General features: G+C 38.5%; 2 protein-coding genes across 2 annotated transcripts; both read left to right on the forward strand.

The window, feature by feature from the left end:
- Positions 1–4,559: 4,559 nt before the first annotated feature.
- Positions 4,560–12,953, forward strand: LOC119893219 (troponin I, fast skeletal muscle-like). The gene is made up of 5 exons (XM_038705217.1): positions 4,560–5,064; positions 6,387–6,476; positions 7,742–7,915; positions 9,266–11,624; positions 12,920–12,953. The coding sequence occupies exons 1-4, from the start codon at positions 4,915–4,917 to the stop codon at positions 9,338–9,340; spliced, it is 489 nt and encodes a 162-aa protein (XP_038561145.1). The 5' UTR covers positions 4,560–4,914; the 3' UTR covers positions 9,341–11,624; positions 12,920–12,953.
- LOC119893218 (troponin I, fast skeletal muscle-like) lies at positions 11,543–16,587 on the forward strand. Its single transcript, XM_038705216.1, has 7 exons — positions 11,543–11,624; positions 12,920–12,952; positions 13,171–13,207; positions 13,365–13,484; positions 14,305–14,394; positions 14,478–14,651; positions 16,169–16,587. The coding sequence occupies exons 2-7, from the start codon at positions 12,945–12,947 to the stop codon at positions 16,244–16,246; spliced, it is 507 nt and encodes a 168-aa protein (XP_038561144.1). The 5' UTR covers positions 11,543–11,624; positions 12,920–12,944; the 3' UTR covers positions 16,247–16,587.
- The last annotated feature ends 3,895 nt before the right edge of the window (positions 16,588–20,482 follow it).

A 20,482-nucleotide genomic window follows, 5' to 3' on the forward strand; every position in this document is an offset into this window, starting at 1 on the left:
TAAATAGCAGCATAATCTATATTTGTCCTCTACTTAACCGAGTGTTGTGCTCACCATGAACCACCAGATGTCAGCAGTCTTTTCTCTGCTGGTTGGTTCTTCTACCTGCACATCATCTCCCCCTTTCGAAATATTTTCACCATTTCATCACAATTTTACTTCAAATGAAGCTGCCAGCGCCGTGAAGTTCTACGAACGGTGAGTAATTTTTATTTTCACTTTACTGTTAATCTCATTATTGCATGATGTCTTAACTACTCATGTTGCCCCTAAAAGTGCCCTTCAAGTTATTTTTAAATTGTAAATATATATATATTAGAGAAACAATGTTGTTCCAGTTTTTAATTGTAGCTACAGTACGAGTAAATATTAAAACTTACTAATGGCTGCTCCATCCCCTTAATGGGAAATATTATAGACGTCTATATTTCCCCAAACCTCAGCCTGACATACCTGTATATGAAATCGTTAACAGTTTAAAATAAAATTCAGTTGGATTTAGACATTTAGAGATATTCACTAATGCCTGAAATGCTTGAAGGAAACAGGAAGTTCTTACTGAAGAAAAAAAACACCTGATGAAAGCGTAAGTAATAAAGTAATAATCAGCTCCCATAACTGAATTAAATAGAATTATATACTTAACAATTTACATTAACAGGTTTAGGTTTTGTTTTGATATAAATGGAGTAAATGCTCAGTAATGATAGAAAGATGCAGCAATCTGAAATTCTTTTACTGCTATACTTTGATTTAACACTGATTCACACATTCATGACATTTAAATGTTAATTTATTCTTACTTGGTAATTTTAACAGTCATTGATGTGTATATCTGTAATGTCATTTGTTTAAAATTAAGATAAAATACATATTTCCAGATGATTAGTTGCAACAAGCAGCTTTAAGCTTGAGTAAATCAGTTTCTTTTACATCTGTGGCACCAAAGTTTGATACCTCATTTTAAACTAAAAACAATTTAAATTTTAAATCTATGTTTAATCCGTAAATGTATGATTAATGTCAGTTCTTTTGCTTCACATTCAGTTTAACTTAACTAACATTTAAGGAAACCAATTTATTTCCAAATTAAATTTTTATTTTTTTATATTATTTAAAATTTGATATTTTGATTTTTCCTCAGAATGATTCTGGTTTGTGCAATGTATGAACTTTTGTGATTCCAGCTTTATTCTAAACTAAAACAAATCAAATTTTAAACTATGTTTCATGTGTTAACTTGGATTAATGTCAGTCCCGCTGCTCCACACTTTTAAAACTCAAATTTAAACGCTCGTCGTTTATAAAACTGAACCTGCCTTTTTAATCCAGATGTTGATCTACTGAAGCAGCTTTTTTTGTCAGTGACGGTTCAACATGTTAGTCCAACTGATATTTGTTTTCGATCATTAAATTTACTTTTTTACAGGAGCCCCCAGAGTCCTGAACGATAAACGTTTTGAGACAAGACTAACATGACTGCATGTACACCGAAACCACACTTGTTCCACCTGTTCATACTGGTTATGAAACCTCTTCAGCTGGAAGTGATGGGAACAAAAGCAACTTTATCTGAAGTGAATATTCAGCTTCATCAGTCTGCGTTAGACAGTTTAAATGGATATGTTTGAAAGTGAAAGTCTTTGTAGTGATAGAGGGAGTTTCCTCCTAAAAAGACTTTAAATGCTCCTCACTTGATCCGTCTGACTCGACGGTTGAAGCTTGAGATTAAACTTGAGCTGAACTTCAGTGTAAATGACTCCTTGTGGGTGTGACAGCTTCTCACGCTGTTCTCACCACTGGCCTGTTAAGCTGCTGGTATAAAGAAACTGAATCTGTGATCAGCCTCACTGCCCTGCGACAATTGCTTCATCTTTTCACTCGTCTCTGTGGGAGGAAACCTGCAGCAGTCCAGGGAGGTGACTTCCTGCAACAGAAGTTTACGAGGTTCTTCCGAGAGTTGCTGTGGTATTTCTGGAACCGGCCGGCCCATTGGTCTGAAGTGGCTCTGCTACCATAAAGAGGGATGACATTTCTGCTGAGCGAGCACTTCACACCCTATATACCCTGTATAATCTTTACTGTTTAGGACTTGGCAGTGTCTCCCCCCCTTCTTCGTCTTGCTCCTCCTCGTCACGTTCAGTAGGTGAGAGTCTCTGCAGCTCTGCTTCGTTCACTCTGGTAGGAAACAATACGGAGAGTCGCTAAGTTCTGCTTAACAGGTGGGACTTCAGTTTGTTCTGCAGAGAGGCTTTTCTCTGGGTTAAAAGTGCTGCTGCAGGTGTGACCTCTGACCTCTGAGACTGCGTTCAGACGTTTGGAGGTAGAATCAGAGAGAAGGAGCTGAGACTTATTGGACATTGAGCTGAAAGGTGAAATAACTTCGGGACATTCAGGCAGGTTAAAGTTTGGACTGAAGCTAGTTTGTCATTTTGGCCTTTTATTTAGTCATTTAAATAAAAATCAGCTGATTGTCTTTTTTTTTAATGTTGTGTGGTGTAAGTGAAAGTTTAAGGCTTAATATGTATAATAATTAAAAGTGAAGGTTCGTTTTTGCCCGCTGGGATTTTAAATCTTTAAAGTGAAACTTCTCAAAGTTTGCTGGTGCTTTATTTTACGTGTCGGTAAATCATTTTATGATTTCCTGCAAAAAAGGTTCATTTGGTGCTGATTATATGAAAAAGCTTCACTCGAACACACGTTTGTTTTACCTGTGGTATCTGCTGAGCTGCTGTGCAGGGACTGATTTAATAATAATAATTAAATTGAATATAAAATAATTGAACACTGTATTTTCTCTATAAGTAGAGCCAAATAACAAACTTCTTTCCACAGAAATTCTCAGGAAGTATTCAGATATTACGACATGTGACATTTAAAGCATTACCTAAGGTTTTTAAATTATTTCATGTGATTCTTTGTGAAAATGATTTGGAGATTTAATGAATATTGTTCTTGTTTTCTTTGTGGCTGTAGCTGGATGTTTTGTTCTGACTCAGTGTTTGACTTGTTTAGTATGAAAATAAGATGATTCGACAAAGTGTTTTTGCATCCTGGATGTTGTGGAGCCTCAAAACAACTTTTTTTTTAGATCCGCATTTAATTTTAATTTTAATTTTTTTTAAAAAGTTTTGTAGTTTCTGATTCTTTAGATTCTGATCTAAGACCTTGTGTGTTAGCCGATGGTTTGGATGCCTGCAGGATGTTGGAATTGGTGTTAACGGGTCTCACTGCGTGCTTAGAGCCACATTTGGTTCATGGCATTTCGTGTTGGGATCACTGGCTCGCTGTAAGAAGTTAAATTCCAAAATTGCCTTCAGAGGGGGCAACTGTTCAGTCGTAGGGCCTGCCATCTGACCCCGTCTGTCCAAAATTAGCTGGTTTGTGATCGCTGGCAGACGGTTTTCCATCATAGTGAAGAGTCGTGTTTCCTGCTGCAGTTCAAAGCGTTGTTGATCGATACGGGGGGGAGGCAACAAGACCTTTTTTGTTGAGCTGTGGATGGAGTCAGTTTGCTTTATGTAACCTGTCTGCTCATGATTAACTGATGAGTGTTTTTTGTCTCTGAACAGGGTGTGAAGATCACAAACCGCCAAAATGTCTGAGTGAGTACTCGTCTTCTTCTTTTTCTTTTTAACCTTTGAAACTATGGGTCCTGTAAAGTGTTACCAGACTAAGCTGTGCATTCAGCTTTAGTTTGGTTTATTGACAACATTCTCACATATTTATACAAATACAACATATCAGATAAAGTCATTGACTTTGCATCATTGCGCTGGATGTTTTCACACCAACACCAAATTTTATAAAAGTGGAGGCAGGCACTGAAAAAAACCCCCTCAAAAATTTAACTGTACAAACAAACAATTAAAAAATGTTTTCAGAAAGCAGAGAAGCTGTAAAGCATCACAGACACCTGGAAATCAACTGAATTAGCATTAATCTCAGCTGAGTCTGATGGAAATTATGTCTTTATATTATGCCTTTACAACTCAATGTAAATGTTGACCTTAATCAAATTTGTTACGATTCATCCTCTGCTGATCAATAATCTCTGCACATCATTTCCTGACAATCAGTCCAATAGACTGTTGTTGAGACGTTTCACTCTTTACTAAAGTGTTGGACTCACAGAGGGACGTCCACGAAGCTGCTGGTGTGTCTGAAATGTGTTTAAACTGATCCGAACACATGTGAAGGCACCAGTTCAGTTTGAAGGTCAACCTTCAGCTTCAGATGACAGCAGCTGTACATGTTGCTGGTATGTGCGAGGGGAAACACGTTACAGCAGGCAGATCGTCTTTTAAAATGTTTCTTCCTTGAAACAAATTAAAATAAAGTGAAACAATCTTACCCCACATTTAATTAAATGTAATTAGCTTATTAAATAACTGAACGTTTTGGGGAAATCCGTTATTTTATGTCTGGCTGAGACCTTGGCCACCTGCCAGTTAGCTTAGCTTAGCATAAAGACTGGAAACAGTTAACAGTACTGAGCTTTAGAGGTGCTGGTTGATCTTTGGACAGAGCCAGGCCAGCTGTTTTATCAGTTTATGCTAAGCTAAGGTTACCAGCTGCTGGCTTCATATTTAGCATACAGACATGAGAGTCGTATCAGTCTTCTCACCTAATTATTTTAAAAGATAGTAAGTGTTCTTCCTTAAATGTTGAATTATTCTTTAAAAAAAAAAAAAGATTTTGAGCCCTCATTAAATAGACAAAATCAAACTTTATCAAATCAGCCAAGATACTGTGTGATGATCCATCAGTACTGATAAAGTCTAATCTCTGTCTCACAGAGGAAAGAAAATGACATCCAGCCGCAGGCATCACCCTGAAGGTGAGAATGAAACCTTCTTTTGCTTTACATTGTTGTCTTGCTGTTGCTGTTAACCTTTTTTATTTTCATTTTACATGTTCATCTTCTCCCTGCAGAGTTTGATGCTGCAGATTGCTGCCAGCTGGATCGAGCAAGAGAAGAAGGACATTGTGGCGGCGAAAGAGGCCTACCTGTCCGAGAACTGCCCCACTCCCGACCTCGGCGGAGACCAGGCCGCCCTCATGGTGAGACCATAACAATGTACCTAGACGTTCACACATTTTCTCTTGGCCGTCTCTCAGTATTAAACACAGTAGTGTACAATAGGCACTAAAGCCACATTAGGTGCGGAACACCAAGTTTAGGCTAAAATGAAAAACAGTTTACCTACATTTGAAGGATAAGGGACACTCTTTTGAGGACAACAAGGTTCATATTCTATTCCCCACCTACCAAACTGACACATTGACACAACAACGCTCACATTTGGCATCATGTGACTAGTGATTATTTTCATCAACGATTAATCTGTCACTTATTTTCTCGATAAATCGATTGGTTCTCCGGGAAACTGTGAAAAATGTTGATTAGTGTTTCACAAAGCCAAAGGTGATTTTGTGAACAACCCAAATATATTAGCTTTACTGTCATAGTAAAGAAAATATTCACATTTAGGTAACTGAAATCAGGTAATTTGGAGGTTTGTTTTTTTCAAATAATGGAGTCAAAGCAGTAAATAAATTATCAAAAAAGTTGTCAATTAATTTAATTTACTAATTGTTGCAGCTCTATATGTGACAATGCCAACGAAGGCCATTCAGACTTGCCCTCAGGTGACTCTAATGACCATAACTACTGTCATCACAACAGTGAGGAGCACTAACGAACCAAGCGGCATCAATCACCTTGATAATGACCGCACAGAGGTTAAATAGCTGGGATTCCCTGTCAGTCAGTCAGACATGAAAAAACCTCTTCAACTGCCCTTGATTTTAGCTCTCCGTGGATAATTATGACCTGGATGACTGAGAATCTATTCAGACAAACAGTAAATGAACATAAAAATATCCAAACTTACAGCTTCCGAGTTTAAATTCAGTATCAGGTCATTTCCATCAAAAATAAAGTTATTCCAATTCTCGGATGGTGGGAGCCAACAACAGAGAAGTTGCCAGGATTTGCTCGTTCCCACCTCTTAGTGAGAAAATAACATTGGTAGACAGTGAAGTAGATTAACCACATATTCACTCTTTGGTTGGATTAAAATGTAAATACTCTATTCTTCCCATTTTGTATTTGCGTGCTTTATTTTACTTAATGTCTTAGAGTAGACTTAAAAAGAATCCGTAAAGTTTGGGGCCCGTGGCCTCTTGGAGCCCCTACATCAGGCACTCATGGTACAAGCATAAAGTAGAAACACTCAAGTAAAGTAGAAGTATATCAAAGTGGTATTTAAGTACAGTAATTTAGTAAGTAGTTACATTCCACAATTGAACTTGAGCTTTCATGGTGCAGTTTTTCAGGAGTGCAATCACCGCATCCGTGTGTTAAACATGTGTATCTACAGGAGCTCTGCAAGAAGATCCACGCCGCCATCGACAAGGTTGACGAGGCGAGGTACGACGCCGAGGCCAAGGTGCAGAAGAGCGACAAAGAGGTGAGAGACAAACTTACCCGCTCCGCTGTTCTCAGGTGAGTTATGACTTCAGATGTAGTCAAGTGAGGAGTCTTAAAATAGTGTTTTTCAGCCAATTTCAGCTGAATTTTCTTAAATCTAAATGTCTTTATCTGTTGTCTTGTCTGTTTCATTTTATGACATGTGATTTCTATCAGTTGTTGAAGCAAATGAATCACTTGGCATAGAACTACTTTCAGTTGATTGATGATTAATCAAAGAAGACTAAATGTTCTGCATTTTCCTGCTTTAGATGTTTAAGGTTGAGTTCAGTTTAACTCCTTTATATCCCGTTTGGTAGTTCAAGTCACAGCAATGCGTCGTATTCTATAAATCTCTCTTCTTAGTTAATTTAGCTTAAGAAGTAGGAGATTTTCTCAAACCATTAAGGAACTCTTTATCCTTTAGTTTGTCACAAACAAATGATCAAAATTTGAAGACACGTGGAACACATGAAAAAATGGAATCTGAAAAGTCAGACAAATGTAGTGGAGTAAAAAGTATAAAGTTGTAGAAAATGTAAATACTCACGTAAAGTACCTCAAATGTGTAGTTAACTGCAGTACTACAGTAATGTACTTATTCATATTCCACCCCTGGCTGTAAAACAGGTGTTATTCATACATGTCAGGAAGATTTTTAAAGTTCTGGATTTTATTTTTGGCTCCGTTTGTTTGCTTGCCTCTCAGCAGATTCCTCAAAAGCATTTGAGGAGATTGAATGACGTCCCCTATTGATATATGTATGCTTACATAGCCCGGGCTGGTCGCCAAGAGGGGGGGCGTTGGAGTGCAAAAATGCATCTATCTTTTCCTGAATTCTGTCAAACAATATTGTTGAAATGAAATAAAAATATGAGCAATATTTCTAATAATTCCAATCGTTTTAAATGAGTAATCGAACCAAAAAGACCCAAGTCAGAGGACGGTCTAAGAAGTTTCCTCTAGCAGTACAAAGCTTCTCCTTAATTGGTGGATTTTCATGTAGGATTGAGTCATTTTCCTTTTTTGACCGTCCTTGCATCCTTTTGGATTGGGTCTAATTAATTTATTCACATCCTGGTGGGTATTCTAAAAAGTCTGTTTCAGATTGGATCTAATAATTTTGACTTTGACTTTCAGCACTTTTCAGGAAATGTTGTAGCTCTAGCTTTAGCGTAGAAGAAAGAAATTGTCATCCCTTGGAGAAAGTACCACATGTTCCCCCAACATCTGATCTAACATGTTGTGATGTTTCTCCGCCTCCAGATTGAGGATCTGAAGCTGAAGGTGGTCGAGCTGGCTGGAGTGAAGAAACCCGCTCTGAAGAAAGTGCGTATGTCCGCTGACGCCATGCTCCAGGCTCTGCTGGGAGGAAAACACAAGGTGACCATGGACCTGAGAGCCAACCTGAAGCAGGTCAAGAAGGAGGTCAAAGAGGAGGTGAGTTTAAATTGATCACAGATGTGGCAGTAGAAGCTTGAAAAGAGCTGTAAAGAGTGTAAAGACTGCAGTCGTGTGAATCTTTCCACCATGAAAGCATCATGTATCAGAAGCACAATAGTGACATTTAGGTGTTAAGGTCAGAAACGTGCATCCTGACTGGAAACAAAACTGCTGACTGTTGAGATATTTATTCTTTAGAAAGTTTTTCCAGGTTGTCACATTTGGTTTGACGTCTCCATCTCTCCGTCAAAATTATTTTGATTTACCTTGCTACTTTCTTTCATAATTTTTATTAGCTTCATCCTTTGTTTTGGGGCTTTAAACGTCCTGCTGGGAAACACATTAATGCACAATGAACAGTATTTACATTTAACCCATTTACAATAAATCCTTTTTCACTTTGTGGTGGTAAACACCCTCCAAGCAGCCTTTGATTTCCAATCATTTCACTGCCCTGTAAAAAAAATAAATAAATAAATAAATAAACAAAACAGACCTGAAACTTGCTCCAGATAGAAAAGGGAAACCTGAAAGTAATTTTTTTCCCCACATTTTTGTAGAAAGCACTGAAAAAATTTTACTAAAAAGTTTCACTGCAGTGGCGGATTTTTGAGTTTTTATTGTGGAGCCTAGTGTTGTAGTCAAGACCGCCTAAACTAAGACCAAGACCGGAGTTTATCGAGACCGAGACAAGACCAAGACTTTTAAGGGCTGAGAGCAGTCAAGACCAAGACCAGTTCCCTGCATTGCATGGCACGCAATAAAATGTGGAACGTGTACTTCTCAAATTGATCTGAAAGATCCACATTCCCATTAAAACACCCGCATACAAACACTAAGAGCTGAAATCAACGTAAGCATCGCAGGGAGGGGTGACAGTCGTTAATCAGGGTTATTGGTTGCATTTGAAGCCATTTGTTTTACTTCCAATCAAAGTTTGGATGTTAACAAATCAGACAATGCAAAAGCAATTTATTGATATTCCCAAAGTTATGGTCTTGAAATAAAATCCCGAGTCCTCAATGTCCGAGACCAAGACAAGACCGAGTACTAATACAGTCGACACCGAGACGAGACAAAGACCATCAAAAAATGGTTTTAAGACCAAGACCGGTCTCGAGTACTACAACACTAATGGAGCCTGCAGGTTGATTTTTATACTATAGTGAAATGAACAGAAGCAGACAGCTGCTGGGAATGAGGAAAAAAAACTGTCATTTAATAGAAATGGGTTAAAAGATACAGAGGGACACTCTTGTACCATAAGTTTGAAGTGATCTTGATGTAATGGTGAAGTATTGCACTGTTGTTTTTGTGTTAATGAGTCAATGTTGCTGTTCTCTACAGTCAAATGAGGCCGGCGACTGGCGTAAAAACATTGAGGATAAGGCCGACAGGAAGAAGATGTTCGAGACTTCTTAAAACCTTCCTGAACTGGCGAGGACGACAGGAGGGGGGACGTTTCCGTCCGAGTGACTGAATGTGTCTCTGTGATCCAGCAGGACACACAGGGACGAGAGTTTAGACACTTTATTGTTGTTTTTTTTGGTTGTTTTTATGAAGCCGTCGCCAAGAGAGAGAGACTGAACTGAAACACAGTAACATCATCATGTACGCTGATAGAACATCACATCATTTCAAAATGTACAGGTTTTCATTAGAAATAAATGTTTTGAAATAAGGATTAATTTGTTTGTTACATTTATCCCCATATTAAATCGTCATACATTTTATTTTTACCAAATCACACAGCATCAAACTGGCAATTAAAGGGACGCTTCAGCACCTTGTGTGCACCAGTGCATGCTATATAGAGAGAGAAAGCAGAGTTCTCCTGCTTGTGAAGCTATGCCGACATGTACCAGGATGCATTGCATGAGAGCTTCTGACACCCAAGTCCACCGAGCAGGACTCTAAAGCGCCGAGGGAGCTAGCTGCTGGGTCGCCAAGCAGATAAATTCCTACATTTGTTGTGCACAGAGCTATACCGTTACCATTACTATCAAGTAAATACACACACACACACAGGGAGAACAGGCTTCCGTATAGCAACAAAGCTAATGCTAGCTGAGCTAGCGCCTCAGTATAAAGTTACACAATAAGCAACATGACAAAACAATTACTGGCATCTTATACATATTCCAAAAGTAGTCCCTCAATGTTATAACAGTTGTCCAACTTCGCTCAGCCTGCTTGCCTATATTGTCGACTAGTACTTTACCAAATCACAGCTTTAGGTAACAAAAATACCCACTCAAAGTTCATCTGCCCTCTTGACGCTGCTGGTCTTGGTTGTCTTTTTCCAGTTTATCTTCGGGATCCTGGTCTCCAGCACACCTCTGTCCAGTAAAACCTTCATGCATTGTAACACACACTCTGGTCTCCCCGGCTCTCTCCGAGTTGGCGTCGACGACAGCATCCAACAAACACTGCCCATGCTGAAATTCATTGCTGCAGAATGATTCAGTCACTGTCGGCACTGGAGGGCAATTTGAGCAAAGGCACCGCCAGCCGCTGTTTGCTGTCAGCGGCTCAGGTTCTGCTGGTCCTCGCTGGCTGTATCCTCTTTTACTGCTGCGACTCCTTTGGCAGCCTCGGCCTCTCTCCACTACATTTTCGCTCTGCGCTCATGTTAAGGGACGCCTTTTTCACTGTTGGAAACATAACCAGTTTGCAATACAAGCAAAGATTAAGTTTTATTCTAAATTAATTTTTCACCATCAAAAAGGAGGTCAACATTTTGGGCAAGTTTTTTTTTTTTTTCTTTCTTTCTGAGATTGAGATCAGTTTCATGTCTGCTTAGCTTAGCATAAAGACTGGGAACAGGGGAAACAGCTATACTGTCTTATTTTAAAGAGTACACAAACCAGTGTTAGGGGAGAATAGTTCAAACACAAGAATTAGTTTGTGTATTTTTTATGTTTAGGCTAGCTGTTGCCCCCTGTTTCCAGTCTTTATGCTAAGCTAGGCTAACCACGGCCTGACATGAGGTTGATCTCCATCGTTTCATCTCAGTCTCTATTTGCCACCTTTTAAAGACAAAATAAGAAACACTTCTGGCCTTAAATCATAAAACCTGATTCCAGAAGAAACTTGAAATAGTTGATTTGTGTTTGTACCTCTAATGACTTGACATGATAAAAGGAGGCCCGCGTTAACCTGTTTAATTAAAATGGCACGCAGGTAAAACTCTCATTCAGAAACACAGAACGTCCAGAAGTTTTCAAACATATGAAATGTTTTGACGGTGGTCAAAAATGTTATCTTTGGATTGAAATTAATCATACTACAACATTACAGCTACTTCAGAGATATTTTAAGGGGGGAAATCAGAAAGCGGACTAAGGACTCCTGGTTCAAGTTTAGAGAAGCCTGAAGGTTGAAGAGTTTCAGGACCAATTATTTTATATTTAAACCCTCCCTCCCTCCCACACGCACACAAAGTGAATCTACATCTTCAGATTAGACCCTCACAGGGAGGGCGGTTTGCAGAGCGGGGCTGGGCCGGGTGTATTTCAGGAGCTCGTTGGCCCATTGGTCTGCCCGGGAATCCATTTCCATAAAGAGGATCTGGACATTTTGCTGAGGCATCGCAACCCACCATATATACCGTATTTCATTTTTCACTGTCTGTGGCTTAGGCAGTGTCTCCTTTTCTTCCACCAAGTGTGTCTTGTCCACTTCTTCTTCTTCCTCCTCTCAATAGGTGAGAAATCTCCTTCATTTTGTCTCTCTTTTTTTACCCTCCAGCCTCTTTGAGTCTCTCTGAGAGCAGCATCTTTTATTTTAACAGGGAGAAACAAAATAGATGTTCAGTGCAGCCACATTATCAACCAGACTCTGTTTCTAAAACGCCCCATTTAAAATGGGACCGTAGTCGTTCGTTTCTCCACCTTTGACCCACCCCGGCATCCTAAACTCGCTTTCTAAATGTTTGCTTGTGACTTTTGACCTTTTCCTGACAGACCCAAATTTATGAGACAACTGTGTTGAGTTTTATGCTCCCGAAGCTGTTTGCAGCTGAGCGTTAGAAAGTTATTGTAACCCTACAAAGTCTTAAAACTAACGCACTCAGGTGGCTAAATTACCATTTTGGCTTGTTGTCTGAACAGCTGTTAAAATCTGATGCTTTGATGGTTTGCATTGAGAAAAATATTGTGGTTTTAAAATGTTTTTTTTTTAGTCACTCAAGTCTTTTGCAGAGGACTTAAAATTCTCATTAAAGCTTTTTGGTTGCAAAATTTTACACTCTGACAATAATTGGACAGACTTAATGACGCTTAAGTGCTTAATTACTATGTATATTAGGCTGTTATTATTCATGGTTAATAAGTAAAGCATTTTTCTTGGCAAGATTGAGCAATTGGATCTTCTGAACATCTGGTTTAATTCATTTCTTGGCTGTTATTTATTTTATTTTTAGCTTCGCAGTTTCAAAAAGTCAAGTTTAAGCCTTACCATGTGAGAAAAATGTATATTGTAGAACTTCTAAAGGGGGTAAATTTGGGTCTGTCTGTTCTGAGAAGTCACTGTAGAAATTTTTAAACAAAAATATAACTTTTTTTAAAAATATTAAAGAAAACCAAAAAGCTAAAATTGGATTAAATGACTCATTAAGAGATCACTTCACCTGATTTGGAAATTGTATTTTAATATTCAAAGTAATTTAAAGATGATGAACTTTATTTAATGATATTCCAGTGCAGGATTGTTTTAAATTAACCCTACACCTGATATGGTCGTAAACCGCCGAGTCGAGACATCCAATCCTGACAGTCCCAGTTTAGTTCAGACGACGTCGCTGCTCTTCAGCTGTGGCCTCGGCTCACGTTACGGCACAAATATTCGTGTCTATCCATCTCCATCAGAGCAGCAGAACATGCTGATCTCACAGAATCTCAAACTGACATCCTGATCTGAACCACTACGGCGTTGATCAGAGGTCAAAAAGACTCAAATGTTTTCTCCCGTCTATGTGTTCTTATGTGTGTCTTCATGCAGGGTGTGAACCGCAAAAACCGCCAAGATGTCTGAGTAAGTCTGAACAACATTAACTCTGACTGGAAAAGTGGAAAATAATTAAGATTAATAATCAGAAATTAGGATAGAAATCAGCCTTATTTCAAGATACTAACTCCAAATATACTCAGTACTTTAAACAAGCAAAACTGCATTGGACAAATAGCAAATAATCTTTCATCAAGATGGATATTTTCATTGTAAATATTAATGGACTTGTTGGTTTATTATAGGAAAAAGATGACTTCCAGCCGCAGGCATCACCTGAAGGTAAACCAACCACTTGTTTGTATTTAATTATAGACCTACTTCTTACAGTCCTGGATAAAAAAAGGTTTTCCTGAAAATATTAGCTTGAAAATACTCAGTGAAAACCATCAAAAGGGACATTTGCTTACAAGAAATTTCGCTGTGGTTTGTCCTGCAGAGCCTGATCCTTGGAATCGCTCAGACCTGGCTCGAACAGGAGACAAAGGACATCGCAGCGGCTAAGACGGCCTACTTGGCCGAACACTGTCCCGCCCCGGACCTGAGCGGAGACCTGATGGTGAGAGGAGCATCCGCAAACTACTAAAACACGTAATAAAAAGATAAAGATACGGCCGTCGTTTTGGATGAACTTTCAATAATCACACAGGCAGAAAGTCCAGTTTCTAAGACACTTTGACGTGTGAACTTTAATGCAGCTACACGTACTTTAAACCTGTTGGGGGCAGCCAGCTATTTGCCCCTATTTCCAGGAAAAACACAGAAAATAACCAAAATTAATTAGGAATAACTCCTCAAACATTTGGCCTAGATGCATAATTCTGGTCTCCTCTGAAATGTCAGAAGCTCAGGAAAATAAATCCACTGCAAATTAACATATTTATTTTACAATTACAGACTAAATGGAGATGCAATAAATAAAAAATAGGATATTTTCATTGTCTCCTGGTAAAAAAAAAAAAAGGTATATTTTTATGCAGTAAACCATCAAAACCATCATACGGTTATAATGCAACTGAATATGTTTAATACCCCTGGAATGCAGTTGTAACTGTAAATTTGATGAAAATAAACTAAAATACAACAGTTATCATCCAATATTTTCAAAATATACCAGGCAAATGTCCATATTTTGGCAATATTTACTGTTTAAATGTTGACTTTTATTGATTATTTATCAAATAATATAACACTGAATATACATATTGCTAAAAACAGTGAATATTCATCAACACTCCTGTCACCAAAAGCACACCCATGCTTTACAGGCCTGTAGCATGAGAACAGAATATCGCTGCTGCGTTTAGCCACCAAGATGCTTATTCTTGAAATTGACCATATATGTAACGTGAGAACCGTGTGTGTTCGCGTGTCAATAGGAATGTTGCAAGAAGCTCCACGCCCTCATCGACAAGATCGACGAGGAGCGGTACGACATCGAGGCCAAAGTTCAGAAGGCAGACAAAGAGGTAACCGCCGTCTGACAGAATCGCGACACGAAGGACCTTCTTAGGGGCAGTAAGCTAAAATGAAAAGCTTTTGCTTCTCATAGATTCAAGATCTGAACATCAAAGTGGTGGATCTGAGAGGTGTGAAGAAACCCGCTCTGAAGAAAGTACGTATGTCTGCTGACTCCATGCTGAAAGCTCTGCTGGGCTCCAAGCACACGGTCAACATGGACCTGAGGTCCAACCTGAAGCAGGTGAAGAAGGAGGTGAAAGAGGAGGTGAGTTTACAGGATTTTTACAACTTCTATCATTTTTATCCTCACAGGAAGGGAGATTGTCTTGGGAATGAATCTTAATTACTGCTGTAGAAAAGTTATTGTTATGTTTTTTCAAAAGCCGGACATTTAGATTTCATATTGACAAATATCGTGTGCATAGCTTAATGTTTGATTAGATGTTGTACAATCCCGCTGAGATTAAGTTTGAGGCATTTTAATAGCAGTTTTAATCTGCACACGCCGTCACTGCCTTTTGCCATACTTGTCAATGTGAGCACATGTAATTAATTGCACTCTAAATAGCAAGTGTAAATATGGAAGGGCGCAGGAACTCTGTACTGTGTTTAGTCCATGTAGCCTTGTCAGATTTAACTGGGAATCCAAAATGGTTTCTCATTCTATCAATGTCTAACAACAAAACCACAAAACGGGCCAAAGTCAGCCAACATCCTGGTCTCACAAATCGAACATAGTAGGCCTTAACATCGAAAAGTATGAAAAACAAGCTGTTATTTGTTTTTGTGTAGGATTAATAAATTATTTTCAATAATCATTTTCATTTTTCATGTTTAATGTTCGTCCAAACTCAAGTTCCTACTTTCTGAAAGTCCAGTTCAGAAATAATATGAGTAAACAAAACAAATGTTAGAACTGACTTAGCTTCAGTGGATTTAGTTTTGGATGACTACAAACTAAGCGTACAGCACGCGTCCTTATTATGGTTGAAATATTGGATCAAACTCAAATACTAATTGGAATAGGGCAAAAACACATTTATACATCAGTCAGTATGCTGATGCAGTGATGTTAGACAATTAAACCTGTGTAATTAATGATGGTATTTGTGAAACCTACTGTGCTTGTCCCAGATACATTACTGACATCGTAGGCGCAAGAGCTCTGATCTGCTCGGGTCTTGACCTTGTCCACACAGTAATCGCACACATTTGATTTTATCTTAAAAAACAAGAACCCGCCAGCAGGGAAAGAAACAGACATGTATATTTCCATTATTCCATGCAGAGTAAAATCTAATATACATGTTATCTCAGCCAGTAATGTTGCTGATTTAGATGGAAGCTTTATTAATGAAATGAAAAAGAAACATTGGGTTCTGCTGGAGATTTTCAGAACGTGCTTGGTGTTTAAGGGAGAGCAGGGTACAGTTTGTCAGAAGTTACGTCATTCGGCTGCATTATTCTCTACAGTATAACAATACTTTTTTTAACACTTGCCAGTAATGGTTTTAGATTAGATCAGATGTCATTTAGGATGATATGTCAGCCTTGTGAGTGCAGGTGTCAGCCGATGGCGACAATCTCAAAATGGCATATATCGGCCGACTCAATAATCAATACCTGCTGGCTCTTAAACATTGCCCCAGCTTTAAATCCCAAATCAATACATGCAGATACCAGATCAGATAAGTTGGTTCTCCACTCCAGTCCAAAGCTCCCTGAGTAGGCAGCTCTCTCTCACTCACTGTTAAATAAGCGTTTGTGTTTTCTGCTCCGCAGCCTACAGAAGCGGTGGGCGACTGGCGTAAGAACATTGAGGACAAGGCTGACAGGAAGAAGATGTTCGAGACTTCCTAAACGCGTCGCTGCTGTTTGTCTTTCTGTTTATATGAACTCCACGTGTCTTATATGTGTTGGCTGAACCAGACGGTGAAGTCGCACAGGGCTGAACAGCATGTTAGCATGTCTGAACAGTGTCACTCTGTAGGATATTTAAGGTGTTTGAGGATTTGTCTTGCTGTTGTTGTTGTTGTTGTTGTTGTTGTTTGTCTGGAGGGAGGTGGAGGAGTGTGGAGAGTTTCTGCAGGTTCACACATCAACAACAAAGTCTTAAACTCCACACATGAAGGGAAACATTCACACAAACTGAACCATGTTGAAAATAAACAATAAAATTAAATGTGGAAGAAAACAAGTGTGGATTTGTTTCTTGGTGTCTTTATTTGCCTCCTCATTCATTTAAAGAACCATGGACATAATTTCAGAAACAGTGAAGTCGCCCCACCAACCTCATAGAAGTGTTTACCCAAATGTTTGGTCATGTAAAACAATATTGTGAATGTATAACTTGCCTCTCCTAAACCCCGTTTCAAAGCCTTCAACAGGATTAACATTCTGGTGAGAAAATACTGGATTGTTTTATTTATTCACTATTATTTCACCTAAAATCAGTGCAATTTGTCTGACTTTTTTGTCTAAAAACTATTTCCAGAAACAAAATTAATTTGATCTTGCTGGAAATAGTTTTAAAAAACTACAACAATTGTGTTCTGAATTTAATCTGAAACTGACAAACTGACCTGACCTGTGACACTTCAGAGATAATAGTAATAATAATAGCTTTTTTTATATAGCACTTTTCTATACAGGTAGCAAAGTGCTTTACGCCAGTCATTGTGAAACATAGACAAGTTGCATAAAAATCAGCATCACACACAGGGGTGTGCAACAAATAATAAAAATAAAATAATAAAAAAATTCATGGGTATGATGCTGCTATCAATTTGAAATAAGTCTCAAGTATTAGTCTTATTAATATTTTGTACATTTAATAGTAACATTACATGATGAAAAGCTAGATCAGTATCATGTTTTGTTTGCAGTGCTAAAGTTTGATGGTGTATCTGAGTCAAGAATAAGAATATGGATCATTGCCTATATACAGAATATACAGGTGCAATTAATATTTTACATGTTATTTAATGTATTTCAGTTTATATATGTACTGTAAGTAGGAATTCATGGACTGGGTGAAGTGAATTTAATTTTGTGAGACGCTGTTGCATCATGATCCTTCTGACGGATTAACAAGATATTTAAATTAAATATACATTAATTAAACATTTGTGGAAAATACTTTCAGAATGCCCTTACAACATCGTAAATCTCATCCTGACAGCACCACGTGACTTTGCTGGCACGTTAAAAATTGTAGTCCTCAGTAAAACGACACTGGAGACATAACCACAGTTTTAAGTGCTGCTCTTGTTTGAAAGCTGCATTGAACGCGTATACGTGTACGACTGCTTTTATTTTCAGCAAACTTAACGTGTTAATATTGGTACGAACATAAAAAGATTCAACAACTAAGACATAAACTGAAGAAAGTTTCACAGACATATAAGTAACAGTAATGGAAAAATGTTTCCCTGAACAAAATCAAAATTAACAGTATCTGGTGTGGCCCTGTGGTCCGGTGCTGCTATCACATGTGGTCTGCCACTGCGAGGACGATCAGCTGTCCTTCCTGTCTCCCTGTAGTGCTTTCTTGGGCATCTCACAGTATGGACATTGCAATTTATTGCCCTGGCAACAGCGGCAGTCCTCACGCCTCCTTGCAGCATGCTTAAGGCACGTTCACGCCTTTTTATATACAGTCTATGGTTCACGCAGATGAGCAGGGGCCCTGGGCGTCTTTCTTTTGGTGTTTTTCAGAGTCAGTAGAGAGGTCTCTTTAGTGTTCTAAGTTTTTATAATATTATCCGTGCGCTGTTAGTGTCTCAGCGACTATTCCACATATGGATGTTCATTTATTGTTTAGGCTGTGGTTCATTATTAAATGGGCATGAAAAGACTTGTTTACACCCTTTACAATAAAGAAGTTATTTGGATTAAAATACAATGTCCTGAGTTGCTGATTTTATTTTGAGGATGATAGAGAAGCTGTCTGAATCTGGTCCAAACCTTCCTGCCACAACAAATCAGTAAAGACAAATGAGAAAAGGAAACTCTATGAATTATTATAGGAGATCATCTAAAAAGTTCTCTCAAGTGACGAGATCACGACTCCTAATAGGCACTGGTTAAATTTCCATCATTTTCTAAATGAACATCACGCTGTATTGAAGAAGACTTTAAACCCATGATTGGGATCATACAATCATTACTAAACTGTTTACTGAGGTAATAAATTAAGTCAGAAGTTGGGAGTTGCCCCCTTCAGGTTTAAGGAACAGTGGCTCCACTTTTTGAACTTGGAGGTTCCTGCTCGCGTCACATGACTTGCCATAGAGTCTGAATCTTAACCTTTTATATTTCTTCTGTTTAAGCTCTTGCCCTGATGGTGGCACTAAAGGCAAAGATCAGAGAGTTTCCAAAAATCCTTCGGAGGCATCCTACGGTGTGATCACAGTGTTTGGTAAAACTAAATTAACAAGGTGTTGTTCAAACTGGAGAAACAAACATTTTAGTGCCATTAAATGACGTCTCACTGGGTGTGAAGGAAGGTGATCAATGATCCACACTCCCAAAACGTTCCCACAGTGATTCAACACATTGCTGCTTCCAGACTCACACACACACTGATGCTCTCACACTCCTTGTATGGTGCTCAGAGCTCCGGCCTGCTGGGGCCCGAGGCTCAGGGGCCTCTAAAGTTTCCTCAGCAGCTAACTTTATCCTGTTGGCCTCTAGGGGAATGTGAGGAGACGCCTTAAGAGTTATATTTGGATCATGTGACTTCACCAAGACTCCCTTTAAAAACCGTCTGCTGGGCTCAGTCTTATCTACTGTGGGTTTATAATAGTGTTTAGCAGTTTTCTTATTTTACAGTGAAAAGCATTTACAGATTTCAAAAAAGTATCTTGTGTATTTTTATAGGGACAAATCAGGTATAACTGTTTTACTATTTTTCTAAAGCGTGTTCAGGAACATGACGTTTTGTCCCAACTTGTCACATCTGAACACTTGGTGAAGACCCCTCAGTCATAACTTGCGAGTGAGAACGGGTTGCACGTGACGTCTGGTAATCTTCTGACTGTCCGAAACGATTGGCCCAAAATGTGTCATTCAAACTACGATATGCATCAAATACCTGCCCCAAGAAACATATAAGCCATTCAGACTTTTCTGTCCAGGCATTGATATCTTAAAGGACTTTTACTGCTCCCAAAGCCGTGAGTTAATAGGACAAAACACATCCAGGTTTTTTTTCTCTAGTGTACAAACAACAGCCAAACTTCATCTGTGGCAAAGAGATCATGGGAAACCAGGGTGATATTTAAATACAATTTAAAATCACAAGAAAACCACAAATGTTTGAGCTAAGTTTGGATTTGATTCTCAATTCCATGGTTTTTCATTCTTGCTGCTTAATTTGGTGCTAAATTGCAGTTAATTAATGATAATTGGTTTTAATTTGCTGTAAAAAGCTATCTGTAAAAACTGAGCAGCCCTGAGGAGCAGAGATTTTCAAAAAAGTCACACTTAATGACTAAATTAAAACAATAAGCGACTAGGCGCCGTGGTTTGCAGTGATTTTAGAACAGCTAATTGGGGTTGGATTGTAATCAAGGTCCGGAACAATCCTTTTTATAATGCTTTGGCCAAGCAAGTTAATTTGTATAGCACATTTCAACAACAAGAGCATGACAGTAAACATTAAAGCATCATAGGAAAACATAAAAACACATTTAAATACAACTTAAAAGGAGTTAAATACAAAAAAGAAAAAAACAGTGCAAGGTAAAAGCCTAAAATTTCGATTTAAGTTATCTGGGAGTTTGTTCCAGATATTTGGTGCATAAAATGCTTCTTTGTGTTAAGTTTAGACTCTGGGGACAGAAAGCAGACCTGTCCCAGATGACTTGGGAGGTCTGGATGGTTCATAACAAAGCAGGAGATCAGAAATTTATTTTGGCCCTAAACCATTCAGTGCTTTTTAAACCAACAGAAGTATTTTAAAGGTTTTTCTAGCTGAGACATAAGTCCTTTAATCCCTGAAATATTATCAGGTGATTGTAGGCTGTCTTTGTAAGACAATAATGTAGTTAAAAGTCAGGAGAGTCCATGACTTCATCAATATTTCTGGCTTGG

Source organism: Micropterus salmoides, unplaced genomic scaffold (genome assembly GCF_014851395.1).
Source record: "Micropterus salmoides isolate LMB-PRFRI ecotype aquatic unplaced genomic scaffold, ASM1485139v1 Ms_hic_scaffold_8, whole genome shotgun sequence".
Taxonomy (NCBI): domain Eukaryota; kingdom Metazoa; phylum Chordata; class Actinopteri; order Centrarchiformes; family Centrarchidae; genus Micropterus; species Micropterus salmoides.

Coding starts and splice junctions, on each gene's coding strand:
- LOC119893218 (XM_038705216.1), top strand. Junction 13,208..13,364: donor GCCGCAGGCATCACCTGAAG/GTAAACCAACCA, acceptor TTTGTCCTGCAG/AGCCTGATCCTTGGAATCGC. Junction 14,652..16,168: donor AGAAGGAGGTGAAAGAGGAG/GTGAGTTTACAG, acceptor TCTGCTCCGCAG/CCTACAGAAGCGGTGGGCGA.
- LOC119893219 (XM_038705217.1), top strand. CDS start 4,915: ATGTTCATCTTCTCCCTGCAGAGTTTGATGCTGCAGATTGCTGCCAGC. Junction 5,065..6,386: donor GAGACCAGGCCGCCCTCATG/GTGAGACCATAA, acceptor GTGTATCTACAG/GAGCTCTGCAAGAAGATCCA. Junction 6,477..7,741: donor TGCAGAAGAGCGACAAAGAG/GTGAGAGACAAA, acceptor CTCCGCCTCCAG/ATTGAGGATCTGAAGCTGAA.